The 26,945-nt window shown below is 41.1% G+C and overlaps 1 protein-coding gene across 1 annotated transcript; it reads right to left on the minus strand.

Annotated features, from left to right (window-relative positions):
* Positions 1 to 336: 336 nt before the first annotated feature.
* Positions 337 to 25,801, minus strand: TAF12 (TATA-box binding protein associated factor 12). Its single transcript, XM_058553430.1, has 6 exons — positions 25,701 to 25,801; positions 12,352 to 12,603; positions 10,488 to 10,565; positions 5,271 to 5,385; positions 2,267 to 2,355; positions 337 to 814 (listed from the first exon to the last, which is right to left on the minus strand). Exons 2-6 carry the CDS (start codon positions 12,517 to 12,519, stop codon positions 779 to 781), a joined length of 486 nt encoding a protein of 161 aa, XP_058409413.1. The 5' UTR covers positions 12,520 to 12,603; positions 25,701 to 25,801; the 3' UTR covers positions 337 to 778.
* Positions 25,802 to 26,945: the final 1,144 nt, after the last annotated feature.

A 26,945-nucleotide genomic window follows, 5' to 3' on the forward strand; every position in this document is an offset into this window, starting at 1 on the left:
CATCCTTTCTTAGGGCCAAGGATGAACACAACTTTCTCCAGGAGTTCCAGAAGAGCAGGTCAAAAAAGGTTTTGCCAAAACCAGGATGCTTCTTCAGTTTGGGGCTCATGAGAGGTCACCCTGCCCAATTCTTATGGCAGAGAAACTGGACACAAACTTCTACTGATGGTATGGCCTTCCTTGGAGTAAAATAATGGAAAATCCCTGGGTTTTTTCTCAATCACAGAAATGAATAATGGTGCTGCCACCTGCTGACTAGAGAGCTACATCCAGCCTTGCCTGTCCTCTTCCTAACTCCCTCTGGCATTTTAAAGGCTGTAAGCCATGCACCCTGTCTTTCGATTAATAACTTCTTTATTCTGGAAAAGCAAATGAAAGTCATATTCATATAAACACTGACATTACAAAGTACAGGGAAGAGGGGAAGGTAGAAGGAAACAAAAACCTCTACAAATCCTGCTAATACTGTCTCACCAAACAAGACCATAATGCTTTGTCCCATATTCAATCACTTATATAATAAACCACAAATAAAATCTTCTCTGGAAGATACATCGCTCCTCTTTGAGATGGCAGGGAAAAGGGACCGTAAGTTGGGGTAGGAGGCTTTATTCTTTTGGCAGATCCTCTCAGTCATTATAGATATTGCTGCACTGTTAATAAAAAATATATGCTTCTCTGTAAAGCATTAAAAAAAAAATCCAAGGATGAGATGGCTGAGGTCTCAGCTCAAGTATCTCCAAGTACATTGTTGTCCATTCCCTGACCTTTCCATGTGTTATTTCTTGGTTGTTTTCCGGATCAATGCCATTCTCTGAAAGGAGAGAGAAATAAGCAGTTACACAGGTTAGAGTCAGGAACTTTCTGGGTCATCCATGTGTGGATGTACAGCACGGTCTATACCACAGGCTAGTGCCCTTGGGAAGCTACAGGCAGAGGGCAGCTCAGCAGACTGCTTCTAACCCGAGAGCAGTCTGCAGGCCCCAGAATGTTTAGATAAGCCAGTGGATCCATTTCATTGACCAAAAGACCCAAACTGCTCTAGGCTAGCAGGATGGCAAAAAAGTTAAAAGCAAGAAAAGGTGACAGCCAGCTCTTGCCTTTTGGGGACTCAGTGGACAAGCCATCAAAGCATGTGTTTTCTAGGTGCTCTGCCCCCTCGTCTCTTTCTCTGATGATGGAGAAAATAGGTATGGGGCCTCTATTTCAAGACTCTTGCTGCATAAAGGGACATTTCACACTTGATGACCTGCAATGAAGGAAACTGGCACTAACAACTTCCACCATAACCCATCAGGGAAACAGTCAGATTGTGGGTTTCAAATTTTACTATTACCAGCCACTGGCCAAATTACTGACTTGCTCTGCTCACTCTTTTTGACCAAGGGATTGTCCCAACATTATGATATTTGTTGATAAGTAAATAAATAAATAGGGCTGAAAAGTGGGTAATTTGGGAGCAGAGCCAAAATGACCATCCATTGTCTGGAGGGCCTCCCTTCTGGAGAACACTTCGGTCCTTTGATTCAAGCTATTGGCAGCTTCCTGGTAGAGCTTCCTCTGTGACTTCTGTAAACACACCCACTCCAGAGATCCCAAGCTATGGAACAGTAAGGGCCACTCAGCCAGGACTGCCCAGTTGTGCCCATCAAGGAAAAAGCTCACTTTTTAAATCAGAGTAGCCGGTCAAATTAAGACAGAAGGGATAACAGCTTTGTCAAGGGAGGCCAACATTGTTATCAGACTGATCAATGACAGGAACAACCTGCTCCACAGCAGAAGTGGTGTTGGGTTCTCACACTGACCCCTCAGTTCCACAGTAAGAGGGTCAGAGAACAAAGGTAGGTTAAGCTGGGACAGAGGCCAGAACGCCAGGCAGAGCAGCCTGGGGGCTGCCTCCCACCAGAGCATATTTCGGCTTTCATTAACCAGCCCTCTAGTCATAGGGCCATATATGATGTTCAGATATGCAGGGGGCAAGTTCCATCCATAATAGAAGAACCTAGAAGCAACAGCTTTATGTGAAGCCCATCAGAGGTAAGATAAAAAACTGAGAACCCACATGGGAATAGCGAAGCACCACGGAAATATCTGACTCATCTCCCACAGAGCCCCCTGCCTCTGCCCTCTCTGACTTTTGGTCCAGAGAGTGAAGCTTGCTGTGTGGGGAAGTGACAACTGCAGTGACGGTAGCTGTGTGCAGTCCTTCTGAGACAAAGCTCAAGGGATCAGCTGTGGCTGCCCTGGGGCTCTGACAGCTCCTCACCTGTTTGTGAGCTTCTGTGGTGCAAGCTTTTTTGTAAGGTCGGATTTCTTCAGAGCCAAATCCTGGGATCCACATGTTCCACTGGCGCTCTGCAAGGAAGAGGCCAGCACAGAGATAAGGGGACTGAGAGGACAGTGTCAGGGTGCAGGGTGACCCTCAGACAAGGGTCAGGGAGGACTAATCTGAGCAATCAACTGTACTCACACCAATCCTGCAGAAAGATTCTACACAAACGGGGGAATTGCATGTGACACCTCCAAGGTTTTAAAGGACACCATTAGACTGTCTTGCAAAGAAAAAAGGGGTAAATGAGTCAAAGCTGTGAGCGCTGAGCCCTAAGGTTTCCATGTAGCTCCACAGAAAAGGACAGTCATTTGTTTCTGCAGTTGTCTTACTCCTATGCTCAAAGTAACCCCTCTCAAACCCAAAGGAAGTGTAGGAACAGAAAGGCATTCTATTCCTAGCATTCTGGAGTTAAGAGCCAAGTCCCAGCTCTCCTGCTTCACTGTGGAGCTGTGTGACATCAGCCTCAGTTTCCTCATCTTTTACATGGTAGTGACAACAGTAATAACCACCTGAAAGGGTGGATGAGAGCATTCAATGACATAATGCAATCCCAGAGCCTGGGATAAATACATAGAACTATGGATATAGGTATGTCCATGCCACAGCTCCCTGTGCCACTGGATGTGATCATCCCTGTAAGACCATCACTAGAAGATCCCAGAGGGCAGAGCCTTTGTTTATTCCACTTTGTCAGTAACTGGCATAGTTACCTGGCCCCCTAAACCCAAAAATAAAACTGTACTTTCTGTCTCTATGAATTTGTGTTGTGGTGATTTTAAAACATGTCTGCAAATTCCTTCACACTCCTCCCATCAAGAAGCGGAGTCTCTGTTCCCTCCCCTTGAACCTGGACAAGTCTTTGTGATTGCCTCAAAGAACAGAATACAGGGGCCGGCCCCATGGCTTAGCAGTTAAGTGCGCGCCCTCCGCTGCTGGCAGCCCGGGGTCGGATCCCAGGCGCGCACTGACGCACCGCTTGTCCGGCCATGCTGAGGTCACGACCCACATACAGCAACTAGAAGGATGTGCAGCTATGACACACAACTATCTACTGGGGCTTTGGGGAAAGAAAAAAAAAAAGAGGAGGATTGGCAATAGATGTTAGCTCAGGGCTGGGCTTCCTCAGCAAAAAGAGGAGGATTAGCATGGATGTTAGCTCAGGGCTGATCTTCCTCACAAAAAAAAAAAAAGAAAGAAAGAAAAAAACCCAGAATTCAGCAGAAGTGATGCTGTGTGACTTCAGAGACTGGGTTAAAAAAAAGGCCATGCAGTTTCTGCCCGGTGGTTATGTGACACTCATTCTGGGAGCCTTCAGCTGCCATGTAAGAAATCCAGCTATCCTGGGAATGCTTACAATGAGACCATGTACACAGGCCACAGAGACAGAGAAAGAGACCCGTAGAGTCCCAGCTTTTTGAGTGTTCCTTGCCCAGGCATCAGACATGGGCATGATGAAGTTCTGTCATGGGTTAAACTGTGTCCCCAAAAAGAAATGTTGAAGTCCTAACCCCCAATACCTCAGAATGTACTGGAAATAGGGTTGTTACAGATATAATTCGTTAAGATGAGGTCATACTGAAGTAGGGTAGGCCTTTAATCCAAAATGGCTGGTGTCGTGTGAGAAGAGAAGAGCCCCAGAGCCAGAGTCACACAGCGGGGAGAAGGCCATGGAAGATGGAGGCAGAGACTGCAGTGATGCAGCTACAAGCCAGAGGATTGCTGCCAGCAAGGACTGCTGGCCACCACCAGAAGCTAGGAAGAGGTAAGGAGGAAGGATTCTTCAATTAAGGCACTGGAGAGAGCACCGCCCTGCCGACACCTTGATATCAGACCTCTGGCCTCCAGAACTGTGGGAGAATAAATCTGTGTTGTTTTAAGCTACCTAGCTTGTGGCACTTGGTCATGGCAGCCCTAGGAGACTAATAACACCTTCGTTCAAAACAATCTCAGCTCCAGCCACCACCTGACTTCAATCACACGAGAGACCCTTAGCAAAATTGCCTAGCTAAGCCCGGTCAACCCCAGACTTATGAACAAAATAAACAACTGTTATTGTTTTAAGCCACTGTTTTGGGGTGGTTTGTAACGCAATAATAGATCATCGGAATATCTGTCCCCTGCTACTAATACCAGCAGTGTTAACCAGAAGTGTGTTATTTACTCTACCTAGATGACCAGTGGCTCCCCAAGCAGTATCTTCCTGACACTGGGAAGGAAGACTTTCAGTGATCTGTCGTGGGCTGATCTGCATTGAATCCCTTAGCGTCTTCTGCCTCATTCACTTGGCCTGCCTGTCTTTGTAGTTATGGATTGTTCTCTTTCTTTGGATCACATTGTAACCAATGCAGAGGGGGGCAGGCTTATCATTTCTAAGTGATCATTGTTATCAATGTTAGATGAATATCTCCCAGAAAAACTTAAACCCGAATTTAGTGTTCGTTAAGTAGAAAAGCAGAATACAAAAGTTACATGTACATTATGATTCTAATTTTCTTGGGAAAAATGCATAAACAGGCTAGAAACTGGAAGAGAAACACCATTATTTGAATGGTGGAGATATAATAGCTATATTTACTAAGCTCTTACTTTGTGCCAGGTCCTGTGCCAGTCACTTTACAAACATAATCCATAATTCTCACAATTACCCTGTATGGAGGCTATTATGATCCCCACTTTACAAATGAGGAAACAGGCTCTAAGAGAACATAAGTAGGAAGGATAAGGTGATACAGTTAGAAAGTGGCAAACCCAATGCCTGGGCTCATTCCCCATACCATGGATGGATTTCTCTTTTCTATTTAATGCTACTATTGAATGAATACATAGATCCCAGAGCCCAGAGGTCTGATCCTGCATGAAGGTTCCTCTGACTCACTTTCCCTGACAGTTCTGAAGGAGCAATTGTGGGGATTCCTTAGGGAGAAACGAGGCCACATACCTAGATGCAGCTGGACATCTTTTACCTCCAAGGTGCTGGATTTGCGATGCCGAGCAAGCTGGCAGGCTGCTGTCACCACACTCTCAATAAAATCATCAGCAATCTGCAGCAGCATCTGGGGAAGACAAAAGTAATGGAGAGTAACCATGACATTGGCAGGGCAGGATCCTATTGCTAAGACGACTCTATGGCCCGAGTCACATATTTAGTCAGGCGTTCTATTAGAAGGCCTGGAATCAGCATTTGGGCTAAGGTTGGGAGGAGGAGGAGTGAGGACAACAGAAACACATCAACTCCTTAACCAGGTAGAGTGCAACTCATACCTGAGGATGACCTTCTGTACCTTCTCCATCAGGGATCAACTAGCCCAATCTCTCACCCTTTTATTTTCTTCTGAATTAGGTAGGAAAACAAAAGTGAATCAGTATAATTCCTTACTCACAGTCTCTTAAAGCATTTTTATTTCTCACCTAGTCCTTATAATAATCCTGTGAAAAAAATGGGGCATCCAAATTATTCTCATTCTATAGAGGAGGATGCTAAGACTCAAGGATACTAACTTGCTCATGGCCATGTAACCACTAAGCAGTGAAACCAGGATTCAAGTTCAAGGTTCTGAGTCCAAATCCTGGGTTTTTTCCACTTGATTATCAATTATTCCTGGACTGTGTAAAGAGCAAAATCAGAATTCTGAAGATAAAAATTCAACCAGTTAATACATTCCCTTGGGGCCGGCCCCGTAGCATAGCGGCTAAGTGTGCGCACTCTGCTGCAACCGCCCAGGGTTCGGATCCCGGGCGCGCACCGACGCTCCGCTTGTCAGCTGTGGCGGCGTCCCATATAAAGTGGAGGAAGATGGGCACAGATGTTAGCCCAGGGCCAGTCTTCCTCAGCAAAAAGAGGAGGATTGGCATCGGATGCTAGCTCAGGGCTGATCTTCCTCACACACACAAAACAAAACAAAACAAAACAAAACACACATTCTCCATGGCTTCCTCTGCTGACCAAAAAATAAAATTAAATTAAATCCACAGTTACAGACATTCCTTGTTCTGTTGGACCATAACACACTGTCCCTGTCCTCTTTCCTATGGAACCAAATGGATTCCACCTAAAGGAAAGATTTCTGATTAAACATGGCAGATCAACCCCAAAAAATGACCTCCTTTCCTTCCCTAAATGCACTAAAGTAACAGTCAAGGGGAAAAATAGGCATATAAATCTACAAAGACAACAAGAACAGGAGAGAAAACCTTAATGGACACAATAAACTTTTAAAGTAAATTTTTGCTAAAGAGATAGAGGAAGAGTAGAACTGACCTAGCTGACAAAAGGTACAATACAAGTACCTGTAGAGGGGACATCAATAAGAATTGAACTGATTTGCTCTTCATAAGAGATCCAGGATTTGGAGGTGCCATTTATCATAGAAGATTGGGCTGAGGCATGGAACTAAAAACTAGGGAACTGTTACATGTCTATACATAGAGTAGTCTCCCCACCTCCACACTCCCAAAGCAGCCAAGTGACTTCTCCCCACATATACCTGACCCAGAACATAGTAGGTTTATTCCCTAGAGAAAGTGAATGGGCATGAGCTCTGGATTAGAATACACCAGACACAGCAGAGGTAGGGGAGAGACACAGCCTCTTTCTTTTGGCTTGCTTCCAGAATGTTAGAAGCTAGGGATAAACCCTCCAGATCGGAGACTGGAGGATTTTTTCTCTAGAGATGCCAAATGACTCCAGAGAAAAGACTTACAGATACTGATATTCAGGGAATCCCCCAATAAGAAGGCTGACTTGTGAACAAATTATTCTGCAGTGAAGCCAGTGGTACGCCGGAGCCAGCTGAGATGAGCCCATGAATGCCAGTTATACGCATTTCTTCCCAATTTTGCATTCAGTGTCAGTATGTTCATAGCTTAAAATAGGGCACTGTGGGAATATTTACAACACAGAAATCAGGAAATGCTGAAAATTAGGGCCTTTTTCTCTAGAGTTGCTTGTTAAACATTTACCAGCACTTTACTGGACAAAGCCCATCAGTCATGAAGTTCTGCTTCAAATTAGCTTTTTAGTAGCTCATTCTTTAAGAATAGACAGCCAGGATCACAGACATTTGAAGAAAGTCTTCAACACTAAAAAGAAAATAAACAACCCAAAGGGAAAAAAAAGGACCCAGAGGAAACAAAGGCACGCAGGGAAAAGAAGAAAACGTCAAAAAAATTAATTAATATCCTCAGAGAGAAAGATAAGAAAAGATATTACAACCATGAAATAAAAACAGAATGGCTTGGGGAAAAAGAAAAAGAACCAATCGGTCAACAAGAAAAAGCTTGTGGAAATTAAAAATTTTATATTAAAAAAAAAAAGTTAGAAGGTTTAGAAGATAAACTTAGGAAAATCTTCCCAGCAAGTAGAACTTAGTATTACAAAGAAATGAAAAACAGGAGAGAAAAGACCAAAAAACCTAAGAGGATCAATGCAGAAGATCCAATTTCTAACCAACTGTCATTCTAGAAAGAAAGAGCAAAAACAGAGAAGAAATTACAAAAAAACTTAGATAAGAAAATGGAACCCTCATACACTGCTGGTGGGAACGTAAAAGGGTGTAGCACTTGGGAAAAACACTCAGGAATTTCCTCAAAGAAAAAACACAGTTACCATATGACTCAGCAGTTCCACTCCTAGGTATACACCTAAGAGAAATGAAAACATGTGTCCACACAAAAACTTGTACACGAATAAAAAAAAGAAAGAAAAACAAAAAACTAAAAAGAACTTGCACGTAAATGTTCATGGCAACATCATTCATAATAGTCAAAAAGTGTGAACAACCCAAACGTCCGTCAACTGATTGGATAAATAATATGTATATGTCCATACAATGGAATATTATTCCGCCATAAAAAGGAATGAAGTACCGACACCTGCTACAGCATTGGATGAACTTTAAAAACATTATGCTAAGTGAAAGAAGCCAGTCACAAAATACCAAATACTACATGATTCCATTTATTTGAAATGTCCAGAATAGGCAAAACTATAGAGACAGAAAGTAGATTAGTGGTTGCCTAGGGACGTGGAGGTTGGGGAGAAATGGGGAATGACTGCTAATAGGTTTGGGTTTCTTTTTGGGTTGATGAAAATGTTCTAAAATTGATTGTGTTGATAGTTGCACAATTCTGTGAATATACTCAAAAACACTGAACTGTATATTTCAAATGGGTGAATTTTATGGTACATGAATTATATCTCAATAAAGCTGCTACCCAAAAAAACCACACATACACAAAAAGGGCAAATATTTTCCTCTGGTTAAAAAAATAAATAAAAATAACAGTGGAGTTTGCTTTTGTAACCTGCATTTCCTTTCCCTATCATTACATATTCCTCAGCAAAGGCAAAAAAAGAAAAACAAAAATATATGAAATCATCCCAGAATCAAGGCATACAAGCCTCTAGAATAAAAGAAGCCTCCAAGAACTCAGCACAACAAATGAAAAGAGACAGATACTGAGGCTCATATGAAAATTCAGGAAAAAGTTAAGACCCTAAAAAGATCGGGACCAGAATAGCATAAGATTTCTTAATAGGAGATTTTAGAAGACAATGGAGCAATCCCTTCACAATTGAAAGGAAAAAACTATTTCCAAATTAGAATTCTAAACCCAGTCAAACTGAAAATTAAGTGTGAGGTTAGAATGTAGATATTTTCAGACATTTATCTCTCATCTATCTTTTCATAGGAACTAACAAAAAAATCTGCTCTAACAAAACGGGAGTCAAGTAAGAAGAGGATGTGAGATCTAGGAAACAAGAGATCCAAACAGAAAAAGAGCAAAAGGAAGGTCCAGGAGGGGTTTGTGCAAGTGACCTAAAATTTTTTTGTGTGTGTGAGGAGGATTGGCCCTGAGCTAACATCTGTTGCCAACCTTCCTCTTTTTGCTAGAAGAAGATTGTCCCTGAGCTAACATCTGTGCCAATCTTCCTCTATTTTGTATGTGGGATGTGCCAGGGCATGGCTTGAGTGGTGTGTAGGTCCATGCCCGGGATCCGAACCCACGAACCCCAGGCCACTGAAGTGGAGTGTGCAAACTTAACCACTACAACACTGGGCCGGCCCCACAAATGACCTAAAATTAATCAGACCACAAGAGGATTGAGGTTTCTTTTTTTTTTTTTTTTTTTGTGAGGAAGGTCAGCCCTGAGCTGACATCCATGCCAATCCTCCTCTTTTTGCTGAGGAAGACTGGCCCTGGGCTAACATCTGTGCCTGTCTTCCTCCACTTTATATGGGACGCCGCCACAGCATGGCCTGACAAGCGGTGCATCGGTGCGCGCCCAGGATCTCAACCTGGGCCGCCAGCAGTGGAGCATGCGCACTTAACCCTACGCCACAGGGCCAGCCCCAGGATTGTGGTTTCTGAGTGAAATCTCCTGGGATGGGCGGACGACTCACATCAATAGATTATTTTTCCATTTGGAAAACAATGTTGATAGGTATATGAGAGAGCTGATAGCAGAAGCAGAATAAAAAAGGCACAAAGAAAACTAAGTAAATAAAATTGGGTCAATCGTCAACTTCAAGAAAATAAGTTGTACAAGAAAGGAAAGGTAATCATGGACATGACTTGGCTTAGTGGTGAACAATATTTATATATTCAGAATAATGTAAATACTGAGTTCTGAGTTATCTAAAATTGTGACAAAACTGTTAGAAAAATGAGGGAAAAGCAAGTGTGTATGGCATGTGTATGAGTGGTTTAACAAAATTCTCATCTACTTTAACAGGAAATCTATAGACTATTATAAAATTAATGAATCAAAGAATATCTGCTTAAGTATATTACTTAGAAATATAGAGGAATATTCTAGAAAAAACTAAAATTGTTGAAAGTGATTGCCTATGAGCAACAGACTATGTCCTTTCTGACAGGCAAAAGTAGCAGCAGCTGTTCGGTATAAAGTGGTAGGCATTCTCCTAGGTGAAATAAGTTATTCCATGAGACCCTCACAATAACCCTGCAGATAAATGTCATACCCTACCAACACAGGAGGGCTGAGTCTTAGAAAGCTTAAGTGACTCATCCACAATTATGAAGCTGGCAAGTGGCAGAGCCAAGATTCAAATTCAGATTTGTCTGTTTCTATAGTATGTGCTTTTAACCGCTGTTCTATACTAGCTCTCAGGGGTACCCAACCCCACCTTACCTCCTCCACATCTTCATCCAATTGCTCATTAGGATCCACTTCTCTTACTAAATCTTGTAATTTCTTCTTGGTCAATACCTAAAGTTAATTGGGAGAAGATTTTTCAGCCAAGTATCAAGGAAACAAAACAACTCATTACCCTATAATGAAGAAAGGCTGTCATTTGTTGGGTTTAGTTTCTACTTTCCAAGGAGTTAACAGTCTGGCCTACTTGGTGGTATTGCTACAAGACTACACTATCAAGACAGAATTAGTCTAGGGAAAGGCAAAAGAGCAGTTTGGAAAAGAGGCCAACATCTATCAGGCAGTTGATTTCAGCCTCTTCTGTTTTCTCATTGCCTCATCGTCCCTGTACATTAAATAATTTTCAATTTTCTGACCACTACAGATTGCACTGTGCCTCTGTGCCTTTGGACATGTTCTTCCACCCTTCTTCCTACCTGCTCAGCTCATGGTGCCTCCTTTCTGATGCTTTCCCTAGCCCACCCAAGGAAAAGCAACAACTTCCTCCTTTAGCCTCTACTGCACCCTGTGCACCCTTCTATCATTGTGGATATTTATAAACTTGCCTGTTTCTGACTTAATAGGCTGAAAGCTCCCTGAGGGCAGGGAACATGTGTTCATCTCTGTATAACTAAATATTTGTATAAGTATGTACAACTATGATCCCTCTTTCATAATGGAAATGTCCTGTCACATGTATATGCCATTACAAAATGATCAAAAGATATACACTAAAATACTAATCATAGTTATTTTTGGGTGGCAGTAGAATTTTGGGCTATTTATTTTTTGTGTTTTTCTAAAGTTTTTGTGATTAACATGTATAACTTGGGAAATAAGGGAAAAAAATAATTTTTAAAATAAATATTTGTTCACGGTGTCTCAGATCTATCCATTCTTCTCCAATTGACCATTATCACTTAATTCAAGCCTTCACCACATGTCTTGATTTAGTGCAAAAGTCTTAGACTTGGTCTTCCTCCCAGGCTACTCCCTTTCCTATCTTTTTTGTCCCTTTACTGCCAAGTAAGTCCCCCTAAGACATATTACTTTTATTAGGTTACTCTTACTTCTCTATTAAATATTTGCAGACTGTTTATTGACTAAAAGTTCTGATGGGAACTGACTAGTATAGGCCCAGTATGTTCTGCCATAATCCTACCTATATAATTTTATCTCCTGCTCTTCTCCAGTAAACTCCACATTCAACATAGGTCAGCCTCCTGACTATCTGCCCAACTCTCCCCATTCACCTTTGCTAGTCCCTCCCCCATTCTCCTGAAATGTTGTCTCCTCATCCTATTCTAGCCAGCCTACAAGGCCCAAGTCAAGAGATTATACTGATTTCTTATTTCTTGTGGCTCTGGAGGACAGAATCAGGATCATGGGTAGAAAGAGGGAGGTAGATTTTAGAATCACTGCGGAAAATTAATAATGGCAGCAGCTGGATGAACTACAAGGAGAAAAGACTGGAGGCAAGAGTACTTTTATTACAGGAATAATGAATAATGAATCCGTTAATGATTTTATTATTTTATTTAACTATTTCATTTTATTTAACAATTATATAGCATATATATTTATATATAAATATATAAAAACCTGTCATAGGCAAGGTGTTTGTTAGTGTGTGTGTGTGTATCTATGTATATGTGCATACACACATACATAAATACTACAGGATAAAAACTGATAAATGTTGTACATGATAATTCAACAAAGAACTTTAGAAGTCCAAATGAGGGAAAAGACCTTCTTTTTCCGCTGAAAGAGGTAGCATATGAGACAGACATCTCTCAAAGCATTACTGGTTCAAATAACAGATAAGAGACGCCTACAGAGAACAAAAAGAGGATGATACCTGATTGTTTTCAGGGCTGAGACGCCCTCCTGTCCCAGGAGTGCCTGGTATCTTTACCACTGTAGTGCTATTGGCCATGGAGGCTTGTGGAGGGGTGCTGGCTGGTTCCGGTTTTATGGATGAGAAATTGGAGAGGTTGATTAGGGCTGAGGGGCCAAACTGGTTCATAATCTGCCGAGCTTTGGACTTCAGTTCATAGAGCTTATCGAGATCCTGTTTCTTTTTGGAGCTGTGAGGACCAAGGCCAATCAACTGTAGAAGGAAAACACGAGAATTAGCTCCAGAAGCACCTGTAATAAAGTAAAATTATTTGAGCTCTGTCTGACTTTGAAGGGTCTTCAGTATATCTGGGATAGTGACCATTTGATACCTGCACATTAAAAATGGAGGGAATGAAGAATATTCATTGCTCTCACCTAATATATAGAAACCATCTCTTTTCCAAAAGCTAAATGAAATAGTTCACAAAATTGAAATAAGGACGAAAGTAAATGAAATGAGGGATCTTTCGTACAAAAATAAACTAGAATGAGCAAGACATTTTTGAAGACTGTAAAAATAGAATACTTGGTTAAGTACTACATGCATTATTTTTGAGCATCAAATAATGTTAAATTCAAATAAATTATAGCACAATCACATACTTAAAACCCAATCACAAAACTTCAGAAAACAGATTAGTTCATTTTGGCACTTCAAAACATGCTTAAGTCTATGTCAGGGCTATGCCTAATAAACACAATTTTTAGCAATTGTTAAATGTAAGATCTTCTTTGTCATCAAGAGCAAATTTTCTCTGAGTGTTAGCAATCTTTAAGTACATGCAGAGTCCCTAGCCTGGAGTAGCTGAGACTCCTAAATTTTAGAGCCATGAGGTTGACTCTGTGGACGTCAGCTTTGGTGTCACCAAGATCAAAAGCACATTCATCAAGTTCTGCCCACAGTGGCCTCAAGGAGCTTACTTACAGCTATCTGAGTGTCTAGATCTTTAATTACATCAGCAACGGCTGTGAGCCCGGGGAAATGAGAGGCAGCCATTTTCAAAAGCTACCTGTAAATGAACAACTGGCATCAAGCACCACCCTTGCCAGAGAACCATTTCAGATGCATGGCCTGGCACATCTTCACCAACCAGGCTCCAGGCAAACTGCGGAGAAACATATCTCCTTATTCCTAGTGGGTGCCAAGAAAAACATCTCCATCTCTTTCACATACAACTTATAAAATTAATTAATGATAATTATTGAAACAAAGACTCTTCCTATAAAATAAATGTTCTATTGTTAGGGCTAAACTAGCAGTATATGAAACACTTTATTGGCCAAAATTGTGGAATTTTAACCTCCAGGAATCATGCAACGGTTTTCAGAACTTGGTAAAGCTTAGCAACCTGAATGAGAATCTGCATCTACTCTACTCTTGCCCCTATTGCTGAGTTCCTCCCCAACACGTTGTCTAACTTTCTAATACAAGAAATCATCTTCTGCTGGTTTACCCTAAATGAAAGCAACTAACTGTGCTCTGATTAAATGACCAAGAGAAATTCGTTGGCCAAGAGGCAGCTGAGGGGGACAGTAGAGCATCAGGATCACTTTTCTGTTTTTTTAACCATATGTGGTCCATGCCTCCTCCCTTACCCACAAATGTTACCAATCGAAGAGTCAGGATAGGAGAAAATTGCTAACATGGTAATAGTTGTTCTAAGGTTATAAAAGCAAACAATTTTCCAAGAGCAAGTTCTTTTTTTTTTTTTTTTTGTGAGGAAGATCAGCCGAGCTAACATCCATGCTAATCCTCCTCTTTTTGCTGAGGAAGACCGGCTCTGAGCTAACATCTATTGCCAATCCTCCTCGGTTTTTTTTCCCCCCCAAAGCCCCAGTAGATAGCTGTACGTCATAGTTGCACGTCCTTCTGGTTGCTGTATGTGGGACACGGCCTCAGCATGGCCGGAGAAGCAGTACCTCAGTGTGCACCCGGGATCCCAACCCCGGCCGCCAGTAGCGGAGTGCGCGCACTTAACCGCTAAGCCACGGGGCCGGCCCCAAGAGCAAGTTCTGTGAAAAATCCTTATTAAAGATTGTAAGTATGTCCACCATACTGAACATACTCTACCCCTCAAATAACAGTCCCACAACCTTCAAGGGACTTTCCAAATAGTACTGAAGATTGCTCAAAATAAATGGACACTTTTTTGTAATAGAGATTTCTGTATAATTGGGATTTTTCTTTTTTTTTTGAGGGAGGGGGGAGGATTTCTGTAATAAGACCCGAAGACAAAAAATATAGCCTATCTGCCCAGTACCAAATGTGAATAATCATAGATAAAATTAGGAATTAACTTTAAGGAATACCTCCAATGGCTAGCAATGAAACAAGTCACTTTGATGAAGTAAGTGGAATCTCTATAATGTGAGAAAAATCAGTTTCTCCCTAAGAAACTAGACTGCAATCTACAGTACTCATTGATCTTGTTGAGAAGCAAACAATACTTCTGAATTTTCAATAATTCTGGGTAAGTGAGCTACTTCTTCATTAAAACAACAAAACAAAGCAGATGATAACCAGACATTCATTACTAGACTGACACTGCCCTTAGTTTCCTAGACTGATCCTTTATTTGGTTGGATTTAAAACATCATAACATGTTCGGGTGGGTGATTATTACAAGAGTTTATACAACTGTCAAACACATCACACTGAACATTTAAGATCTGTGCATTTTATTGTATGTAAATTATACCACAATTAAGAACAATAAATCAAATCCCCCCCAAAAAGGTAAAACATTGCATTCCTAGGCATTTATCCCAGAAAAATGAAAACTTATGTTCCCACACCTGTATACTAATGGTCATAGCATATATCAATATGGAAAAGACAGATTCTTGAATAAATGATGGTGTATAACTGAGTACATATGGAAAACATCTGGTTTCATGTTTAAAATTTAAATACTTGATCCATCTCGAATGAGCAGGAGTATATACATTCCTCCCTTCATATACTCTTCCATTCCAGATGGCTCAATTATTTATATTTTAAATATAAAATCATATACTAGAAAAAATACACGAGTTTTAAAAAATATTCTGAAACCTAAACCTCCTACTTGATACAAAAATTAACTCAAAATGGATCATAGACTTAAATGTAAAATGTACAACTATAAAACATTTCTAGCTAGGCAAAGAGTACCTAGACTTGATGCCAAAAGCATAATCAATAAAAGGAAAAATTGATAAATTGGCCCTCATCAAATTAAAAAAGTTCCCTCTGTGAAAGCCCATGTGGAAAGGATGAAAAGACAAGTTATAGCTGGGAGAAAATATTTACAAACTACATATCCAACAAAAGGCTAGTATTTAGAATGTACAAAGAACTCTCAAAACTCAACAGTTAAAAAAAAAAAAAGTAATTCAATTAGAAAATGGAGAAAAGATATGACCAGACATTTCACTAAACAGGACATATAGATGGCAAATAAGCACAGGAAAAGATGTTCAACATTATTAGTCATTGAAGAAAGGCAAATTAAAACTACAATGAGATATAACTACATACCTACCAGAATGGCTAAAATAAAAAATAGTGCCAATACTAAATGCTGGTGAGGATGTAGAGAAACTGGATCACACACATATTGCTAGTGGGAATGTAAATGGTACAGCCACTCTGTAAAACGGTTTGCAGTTTCTTTTCTTTTTTTTTTTTTGAGGAAAATTGGCCCTGAGCTAACATCCATTGCCAACCTTCCTCTTTTTCTTTTTTCTCCCCACAGCCCCAGTACATAGTTGTATATCCTAGTTATAAGTCCTTCTAGTTCCTCTATGTAGGACACCGCCTCAGTGTGGCTTGATGAGCCACCGGTGAGTAGGTCCACGCCCAGGATCCCAGCTAGCAAACTCCAGGCCACCACTGAAGCACAATGCACAAACCTAACCACTAAGCCACTGGGCTGGCCCCTGTAGTTTCTTAAAAATCTAAACATATACTGTCATAGAGGAGCCTAAAGTCATAAAAACTAAATGTAATGTGGTATCCTGGATGGGATCCTGGAACAGGAAAAGGACATTAGGGGACAACTAAGATCTGAATTAACTATGAACTTCAGTTAATACTAATTTATCAATATTGGTTGATTAATTGTAACAAATGTACCATACTAATGTAAGATGTTCATAACGGAGAGACTGGGTATAGGGTATATAGGAACTGTGTACTATCTTCACAATTTTTCTGTAAATCTAAAACTGTTCTAAGAAATAGTTTATTAAAAAAAGAAAAAAGAAAAAAAAGAACAAATCACTAATACACAAAACAATAGGGCTGAATCAAAATATTTAAGTGAAAAAAAAAAGCCAGTCTCAAAAGAATACATACTGTATAATTACATTTGTATGAAATGAAATTCTTTTTTTTTTTTGTGAGGAAGATCAGCCCTGAGCTAACATCCATGCCAATCTTCCTCTTTTTGCTGAGGAAGACTGGCTCTGAGCTAACATCTATTGCCAATCCTCCTCCTTTTTTTTTCCCCCAAAGCCCCAGTGGATAGTTGTATGTCATAGTTGCACATCCTTCTAGCTGCTGTATGTGGGACGCTGCGTCAGCGTGGCTGGAGAAACGGTGCGTTGGTGCGCGCCGGGGATCCGAAACTGGGCCGCCAGCAGCAGAGCACGCGCACTTAACTGCTAAGCCACAGGGCCGGCCCCTGTATGAAATTCTATTACTAGCAAAACTAGTGATAGAGGGGCAAAGACTGACTGCACAAAGGTGTGAGGGAAGTTTCTAAGGTGAGGTAAACGTTCTACATTTTGAGTGGGGTGATGCTTACACAGCTGGATACATTTATCAAAACCCATAGAACTATAAACTTACAATGTGTACATTTTACTGTATGCAAATTATTCTTCAATAAAGTTGATTTGAAAAAAAAAGTAAACATGCAACTACTATACGACCCAGCAATTGCAGTCCTAGGCAATTATCATAGATAAATGAAAACTTAGGTTCACACAAAAACCTGTACATGCATGCTCATAGTAGCTTTATTTGTAACACCCAAAAACTGGAATCAGCTCAGATGTCTCTCAACAGGTAAATGGTTAAATAAACTATGGTACATTCATACCATGGAATATTACTTAGCAATAAGAAGAAACAAGCTATTGATATCTACAACTTGGATGAACCTCCAGAGAATCATGCTGAGCAAAAGCCAATTCAAAAAGAGTACATATTGTATGAGTCCATTTATATGACATTTTTGAATTGACAAAATTTTAGAAACAGAGGACACATTAGTGATGTTGTCAGGGGTTGGGTGAGAGGGAGGTGGGTGTGGTTATAAAGGAGCAATACCAGGGAATCTTGAGGTGATGGAATTGTTCAGTATCTTGACTGTGGTGATGGATAAATGAACCCATAAAAATGATGAAATTGTATAAGACTTAATGCACATACACACACAAACAAGTATAAATAAAACCAGGAAATTCTGAATAAGATTGGTGGGTTGTATCAATGTCAATATCCTGGTTGTCATTTTATACAATAGTTTTACAAAATGTTACCACTGGGGAAAACTGGGCAAAATGTACAAGGGATCTCTCTGTATTATTTCTTGTAACTGCATATAAATCTACAATTATCTCAATTTTTAAATTAAAAAATTTTTTTTTTTATTTATTTTTTCCCCCAAAGCCCCAGGAGATAGTTGCATGTCACAGTTGCACATCCCTCCAGCTGCTGCATGTGGGACACGGCCCCACCATGGCCGGAGAAGCGGTGCGCCAGCGCGCACCCGGGATCCGAACCCGGGCCGCCAGCAGCGGAGCGCGCACACCCAACCGCTAAGCCACGGGGCCGGCCCTCAATTTTTAAAAATTGGTAAAAAAAATTCTCAAGAGTAAATAAAGTCCTTCTAAAGATGACTCAAAACTCAGGAGCCATAAAAGAAAAAACTGATATGTTCAATTACATAAAAATAAAAATGTCTGCATGGCAACAAACATAATAAAAAAGTTAAAGGACAAAAGACAAACTAGCAAAAATATATGCCCTACATATCAAAGACAAAGGACTAATTTCTTCCATATATATATAAAAAATACCTACATATCAATAAACATCCAACCACCAAAAAGAAAATTGCGAAAAATATGACAGTGCGAGAAAAAGAAATTCAAATGGCTCTTAAAATAATCAAATGATCCTTATTCTCATTCATAATAAAAATGCAAATTAAAACTACAAGCTACTACTTATTCCCCATTTGGCAACGATGAAAAAGTTTTCTACATACTGTGTTTGAAAATTTTATGAAGAGTCATTTCATATGTTGTTCTGGTGGAGAAAATATAAATTAGCTAGAGGTCTCTATAAAGGACTATTTGGCAATATTTACCCAAATTAGAAAAGTATATATTATTTTGATCTCATAGTTCCATTTTTAGCAATTTATATTATAGTTGATCTTGTATGCGAATAGAATACTATACATACAAGGAATTTCAACCTAAATGTCCATCAAAAGTGATAGAGTTAAACAAATTAGGGTATAATTATATAACAGAATACACTGAAAAAGAATGAGACTCATGAAATTATGCCAAGGGAAAGAAACCAGTCACAAAAGACCACATATTGTGTGATTCTAAATCTACACAGACAGAAAGTAGATTAGTGGTTGCCTATGGCTGGGAGGTGGGGGAGAGGAATAGAGATTGACTGCTAATGGGTATGGGGTTTCTTTTAGGTGGGACAAAAATAATTCTAAAATTAGATTGTGGTGATGGTTACACAACCCTGAATGTATAAAAATACGTTGAATTGTACACTTTAAATTGGTGAATTTTATGATATGTAAACGGTATCTCAATAAAGCTGTTTTAAAAAAGAGGAAGCTCATGAAATGATCTCCAAGATATAATGGAGATATAATGGTCTCCAAGAACAAGACATTGTTCAGTGAAAATGCAAGGTACAGAAAAGCAAGAATAATTTACTATCATTTACTAAAACACACAGACACACAATTGTAAATGCATAAATTGTTCCTGGAAAGATACATAAGAAACTGATAACACGGGGTGCCCCGGTGGTATCTGGGTGGCCTATGGGACGAAGGTGGGAGAAGACTTTTCATTAGGTACCCCAAATTCTGTATTATGTGCATATGTTACCTATGAAAAAAATTAAAGCACTATTTGGTTTGTTTCCTCTGAAGAAATAGGTAATACTGATACTTGTTTTTAAAATATAACAACAAATATAGCAGTAACAACAAAAATGAACCTTGACCTACATCTCACACCTTATACAAAAATAAATTCAAAACTGATCATAGACTTAAACGTAAAAATGTAAGACTATAAAACTTTTAGAAGGAAACTTAGGAGAAAATCTTCATGACTTGGGGTCAGGCAGAGTTCTTAGATACAACACTAAAAGCACAATCCATAAAAGAAAGAAACTGATAGGGCCGGCCCGTGGCTTAGCGGTTAAGTGCACGCGCTCCGCTACTGGTGGCCCGGGTTCGGATCCTGGGGGCGCACCTACGCACCGCTTCTCGGGCCATGCTGAGGCCGCATCCCACATACAGCAACTAGAAGGATGTGCAACTATGACATACAACTATCTGCCGGGGCTTTGGGGAAAAAAAAAAGGAGGAGGATTGGCAATGGATGTTAGCTCAGAGCTGGTCTTCCTCAGCAAAAAGAGGAGGATTGGCATGGATGTTAGCTCAGGGCTGATCTCCCTCACAAAAAAAAAAAAAAGAAAGAAACTGATAAAGTGGACAAACTAAAATGTAAAATTTCTGCTCTGCAAAAGAAAATAAAAAGATAAGTCACAGACTGAGAGAAAATATTTACACATCACATAGCTGACAAAGAACTTGTATCAAGGATATATAAAGAACTCTCAAAATTCAACAATAAGGAAACAAACAACTCAATTAAAAAATGGGCAAAAGATATGAACAGATCCTTCACCAAAGACATATAGATGGCAAACAAACACATGAAAAGATGCTCCATATCGTTAGTCATTAGGGAAATGTAAATTAAAACCACAATGAGATACCACTATTAAAACAGCTAAAACTAAAAAAAAAAAAAAAAAGTGCTGGAGAGACTGTGGAGCAACTGAAACCCTCAAACATTTCTGGTGTGAATGTAAAATGGTGCAATCTCTTTGGAAAACAGTTTGGCAGTTTCTTATGAAGGTAAATATACACTTATCATATGACCCAGCAACCTCACTCCTAGGTATTTACCCTAAAGAAATGAAAACTTATATTCACACAAAAATCGGTATGTGAATGTTCATAGCAACATTATTCATAATTGCCAAAAACTGGAAACAATCCAGATGTCCTTCAGCTGGTGAATGGATAAACAAACTCTGGGTTTATCCATACAATGGAATACTACTCAGTAACAGAAAGGAAGGACTACTGATACATGCAACAACATGGATAATCTCAAATGTGTCATGCTAAGTGAAAGAGGCAAGACTCAAAAGGCTACTTACTGTATGACTCCATTTACACGACACTCTGGAAAAGGCAAAGCCATATGGATGGAGAACAGATCAGTGGTTGCCAGGGGTTTGGGGCAGGGGAGGTTTGACTACAAAGGAGCAGCAAGAGAGAAACTGGTTGGGGGACAGTGTGTGCAACTGTTAGGTAACCTAAGTGTTATGGTGCTTACATGACAGTATGCATTTGTCACCACTCACAGAACTGCACCCCCGAAAAGGTGAATTTTATGGTATGTAAATTTAAAAAACGAAACATCACAACCTGATCAGAATGGTCAATGACTCCCCATCCACCTGCTTACTGACAACTTTCATCAAGCCCAATTGTGGATGATGCTCACCAAGCACAATGAAATGAAGTGACCGTAAATAACCTGAATTCCATTATGTAATGGACCATAGCTGCCTTTGGGCTACTCAAATTTGTAACTCTCACTTCCTTAGAATGCCAAGAGACAGGGATGGACTACTGTGTAAAAACAGTGGCATTAACTGTGGGGCCGTTTGAGACAACAATTATAACAGTAAACTCTTACTAGGACCTACTATGTGGAAATCACGTGCTATGAGATTCACAAAGTTAAGTCCGGAAAGTCCAGGCCCCAGTGATCTACAGTTAAAAATACTTAATAATTCCATCAAAACAAGAGTGTATGGCTGAGAGTTCGATTAATTAACCAAGTCTATCCTTCCTCCTCTACCTGTCACATTTAAACTGTGGTTGATAGGCTGAGGATGACAAGCCCTAACTGCTTTTCCTTTTAACGACCTGTACCTCAAACAGATATCCACTTGCAATCCTATTATTGTATTAAGAGGATGTGATTTTTCAGAGGGTAGGAAACTGGGGGAGACCTTGCAGTAGTTATAAGACCCTGGCGTTCTCTGGGCATCTATTTCATTAACAGATTCTTTATTTTAAAAGTGAAGAGAAGAGAGGAATAGAAGACTAGATTGTGTTCAACACCCTTTACCTCTGAAATGTTTAGGAATTCATTATTTAAACAAAATACTAGAGAGAAGGAGTCTACCAGCCTGATGGTATAAAAGCCCTCTCACTGTGGTGCATGACTTGACTGGGTTCTCTACCTGGCTGTTTCTCTCCTCACTGGCTTCCAGATCTAACTAAATAAGTTCATATTTCCCAGCCTAAATAAACCAAAAAGAATCAATTAATTGCAGTCAGTGAGACTTGAGAGCAACAGAAACCCGGGATTTTTTCCACTAGTTTTTTGACTAGTTTGATCTTGTTTAGGCAGTTTTGACTTAGAACGGTAGTACAGTATCAAGCAGAAGGACTCTGGTGGCAGTCTGGGTTCAAGTACCAACTCTGCCACTTATTAGCTTTATGTCCTTGAGCAAGTTACCTAATCTCTTTGTGCCTCAATTTGCTCATCTGAAAATTGGCGTTAATCATAAAGTGTACCTCATAGGATTGTTGTGACAATTCACTGAGTTATGTATCTAAAGCACTTAGAAGAGTGTGTGGTACATGGTAAGTACAAATAAACATGTTTGCTAATATTATTTATATGCTCCCCTCTTCTAAATCTTAGTTATAAAAATCAACGTATTAAAACTAAAAGGTTTCACCTATCCTGCTATGTGTTGGTGGCATCCTATGGTACCATTCTTATGACTAAAGACATTAAAAAAAGAACAGTGGGGGCCAGCCCCGTGGTGCAGCGGTTAAGTGGTCGAGCTCCGCTGCTGACCGCCCAGGTTCAGATCCCAGACGCACACTGATGCACTGCTTGTCAGGCCATGCTGTGGCGGCGTCCCACATAAAGTGGAGGAAGATGGGCACAGATGTTAGCCCAGGGCCAGTCTTCCTCAGCAAAAAGAGGAGGATTGGCATGGATGTCAGCTCAGGGCTGATCTTCCTCACAAAAAAAAAAAAACCCAGTGGATTGAAAAAAAAATGGCAGTGGTAAATGGCCAGCAGGAGGCTGATGAGAGGTACTGTGGTATAGGGAAGACCCAAGTCAGGAGGGCTGGGTGCCATCCTACTTCTGACACTGAGTTATGTGAGCTCCCTTTGACCAGAGTTTCTACATCTACAGTTAGGAATGGGACCAAGCAAATTCTAAAGTCCCCTCTAGCTCTAACAACTAGTGTAAGATTTTAAATTAAGTCCATATGTACACATTCTAAAGTTAGTCTTCTGCCTCCAACACACCTGTTTCACAGTGCAGACTGTAAACACTGCTGATGTATTGCCTCCAGAGTATTTTAGGGCTTTCCATGAAGACCTTGGGTCAAAAGTAATATGTCTTATGTTCATATCTGCTCTAACACAATGATTTTCTGATCAGGTACTTTGAAATTCTATCATAATAACTCAATCAATGCTAGAGCCACAAATGAGTGAAATAAGTATATTCTGTAAACATAGATGAGGATGTTAACTCAGGAGTAAATTATAATAAACTGAACCATCAAGTACTTTGAAATGGTGACATAGGCAGGCTTTACCTCATAATCTGGTGTAAGTTTTGATCACTTGCATATAGTATAGGCACTTGCAAATAGTACAGGCTAACCTATTGGGAAAAAATAGTAGTTTCAGCTAAGTTAGCCCTATTTCACCAAGCATCTAGTTCATGTTACAATCAATTGTAAAGTTAATCCAATTTAAGTCCTTGTGCTTCCAATTTGTCTTTTTGGCCTCCTAAATTTAAAATTAAATATATTCTACTCCATTGTGAGGAAAAGTTGTACTCAGGTCCCGTTTTTATTTCTTGAATATATATGTTTCTTTAAAAACACATTTAATTTAGTTCTCCTCAAATACCACACTAACATAAGTACCCCAATCAGTTACAGTATTTGACATTAAGAGGAGTCTTAAAGAGGAGGGAGTGTTTCATTCAATGATATACTTTATATAACTATTACTTCTATTTTGCTGATATGCAAACTGAGACATGGTGAAGAATCCACTTAGAAAAGTAGAAAAAAGTTTTAGTCAAATATATAACTGGGTTTGACTGGGGCTGGGCCGCTTAGTACCATGTGATTTCAGGCAAGGTACTTAACCTCTCTGAACCAAGTTCCTTATCTGTACAATAGGATTAACAGTATCTAACTTGTGGGGCTGTAAGTGAGAATTAAATGATATAATACTTGAAAGTATTTAGGATGGTGCCTGGTTAGTCTGAGTAAATTTCAGCAAAAGATATTATTGAAGAAGGGAAATGACTGGTCCAAGTCTCCCTGCCATCCTTATCCTTATCTAAAAGCAGCCATCTCCAGTAAATGCTTATGCTAAAAACAAAGGATACAACTTACTCATCGGCAACTTTCTAAACCGCTTACTATATTTTTTGGGGGGAAGGGGCTTCATTTAAAGGTTTCCTAACTGGTAAGTGACATTCACTGTATCAATGTCAATACAACTCAAAATAAAGTACTAGAATCTGTGAACATTTCCTTCTTGAGTTTGAAGCTAGAACAAAGATTCTAGAAGCATGCTTTCAAGGAATATCAGGGCCGGCCAGTGGCTTAGCGGTTAAGTGCTCGAGCTCCGCTGCTGGCTGCCCGGGTCCCGGGCGCGTACTGATGCACCGCTTCTCCGGCCATGCCGAGGCCGTGTCCCACATGCAGCAACTAGAAGGATGTGCAGCTATGACGTACAACTATCTACTGGGGCTTTGGGGGGAAAAATAAAAAAATAAAAAAATGCAAGGAATATCAACCAAGAGTCTCCTATTTGCCAGGCACAGCAGGGTGCTGTATCAAAACTATGATCTAATCATTGTCAGACTGTGATCCTAAGCCCTCCTTGGACCTTACCCTCCTTACGTGTAAAATAGGAGTTTAAAAGAGATTATCTTTTCGGGCCCTTCCATTTCTGACATTCTTTTATTGGAGATGCAGAGATCTGTGCTCCATCGCGGTTGAGTGGAATGGAATTTAAAGCACTTATCAAGTATATAACTGAGTTCAAACTGCTTCAACTTCACGTCACAGCTTCGCAAGAATGAAGCAGAAAACGAAGATGCTTGCATGTGGGCTTCCTAGATTAAGTCTCTGACACAAGAAACGCCTGCCAACAGCCAAGTGGGCAGCGCGAAGGAGGAGTCGTCTTCCCCTGAATACATCCTTTACCACTCCGGGTTCAGAGAATACGAGAAAAAATGGATCACCATCTCTTTTCCCAACTCTCTCCCTTTCCCTTGGAGGCGGATCTCCTCACGGTCATGGCCCCTTATACTCTCCGCTTTTAGGAGCTCGGGTCCTCACAGCCCTGTTCCCTCAAGTACTTCGGAGTCTCCAAGCCCGGATCCCGTCCCCACAGAAGCCGGTCTTCACTGCCCGCTCCTGTTCCTTCCCAAACCCAAGTGTTCTCTTACTGCTCCTGCCCCTCAGGACCCCAAGTCTTCGCTGCTCTGTTTCTGAATCCTTAGGAGCCTGGGTCTTCACTGTCCCGCTTCTGCCTCTTAGGAGCCCAAGTCCTCACAGCTCCGCTTTTACCTCTCAGGAGCCCGTGTCTTCATGCCCCGTTCCGTTCCGACCCTCTCCTCTTAGGAGCCGGGTCCTCACACTCCTGTCCCTCTCAGACTGCTTTCCCTCAAATGCTGGAGAACTCACATCCGTCCCCGTTCCCTAAGTCCCGTCTGGAGCCCGGGTCTCCACAGCCGCGTCTTCTCGGAGCCCCGATCCCCTCACTCCCGTCCCAGGAGCCTGATTCCTCACAGCCCCGTCTCCTCCACAACCTGGTTCTTCAAACACTGACCCACTGTGGGTCTGGGTCCTGACTCCCTCCTCCCGCTCTTCTTCCTCAACTGCCAGGGCCCAAGACTCACAGGCAGCAGCGTCTATCTCCCCATGATATGCAGAGACTGCCCCAGTGAAGCGATCGTCTCAGCAGCCGGTCCGACTGCTCGGCCCTCCCCGAGTACTTCCGGCACCGCTCCCCGCCTCCAACCCGGAAACGCGCGGCTCTTCCGGCCGGCGGGCGCGCGCCTGGCTTGCGCAGGCGCAGACTGCCCTCCGACACGTGGTCGGGGTCCTGGGCTGTCGCTCAGCTCTGGCGGCTGGGGTTTTTTTCTGCTTGAGGTTGCCTGGCAGCGTGGGCGAGCTCTGAGCTTTCTGCCCTGGCGTCACGAAGCCTGCCCTAGCTGTTTCTTCCAGACTCTGCCTGTTGTATATATCGCTGGTAACTGACGCCCTCCGGTTGCTTAGAGGTCGCCATTTTTCGTTGGTGCCTTTGTGGTGATCTCAAGACCGGGATATCACCTGGGACAGCAGCACCGCAAAGATATCCTGTTGGACTCCAACAGGGAAGTTGGCATCACAAGAACCTGGGGACAAGAGAGATGGTTGTGCCTATGAATTCGGAATTAATAGTAATTAATCCCTTACCTCTGATAAATCATTTAATGATTTAAAGGAAGCCTGTGAGAGATTAAGCAAGGTTCTAGCTAATAAGTGCATAGTCTGAACTTGAACTCAGAATTCTCACTCCAAAGCCTGAACCTGTACCCATTAAACTGATGCTTTCCGCTATTTCATCCATCAAATGCTTGGTGAGAACTGTATTTATCCTGTGCTAGATGCTAGGCATGTAAACAAGACTCAATTCCAGCCTAAGTGCCATCTGGATCCCAGTTCCCCACATTACCATGGAGAGGAACCCACAAATATAAAGGAATGTACAAAGGGCTGCGACAGCCCAGAGCAAGCGTACAGTAACTGCCAGCAGGAATCAGGAAGAGCTGCCTCCCACCTGGATTGGAGCAGCAACCTGTCCTGCCTATTTATATCTTCCCACCCTCATCCCACCAAATTACCAGTCCGCTCTTAAGACTGCCTGTGCCAGCTCCAGGTTCACAGATTCGAGGCCCCTTTGCCATTAGGCTCCAAGCCATCTTCCTAGTCTTTTTTTCCCTGCCAATGCTCCTAAGGGTCTGGCATACTATTTTTTGTTGCACTCCTGTCCGTCTTTTTAAGACCCAGTTCAAATGTACATTCATTCATTCAACAAATAGAGTGCTCATTGTGTGCCAAGCCTTTTGCCAGGTGCTAGGTATATATTAGTAGATAAGACA

The sequence above is a fragment of the Diceros bicornis genome, chromosome 13 (genome assembly GCF_020826845.1).
Source record: "Diceros bicornis minor isolate mBicDic1 chromosome 13, mDicBic1.mat.cur, whole genome shotgun sequence".
Lineage (NCBI taxonomy): Eukaryota > Metazoa > Chordata > Mammalia > Perissodactyla > Rhinocerotidae > Diceros > Diceros bicornis.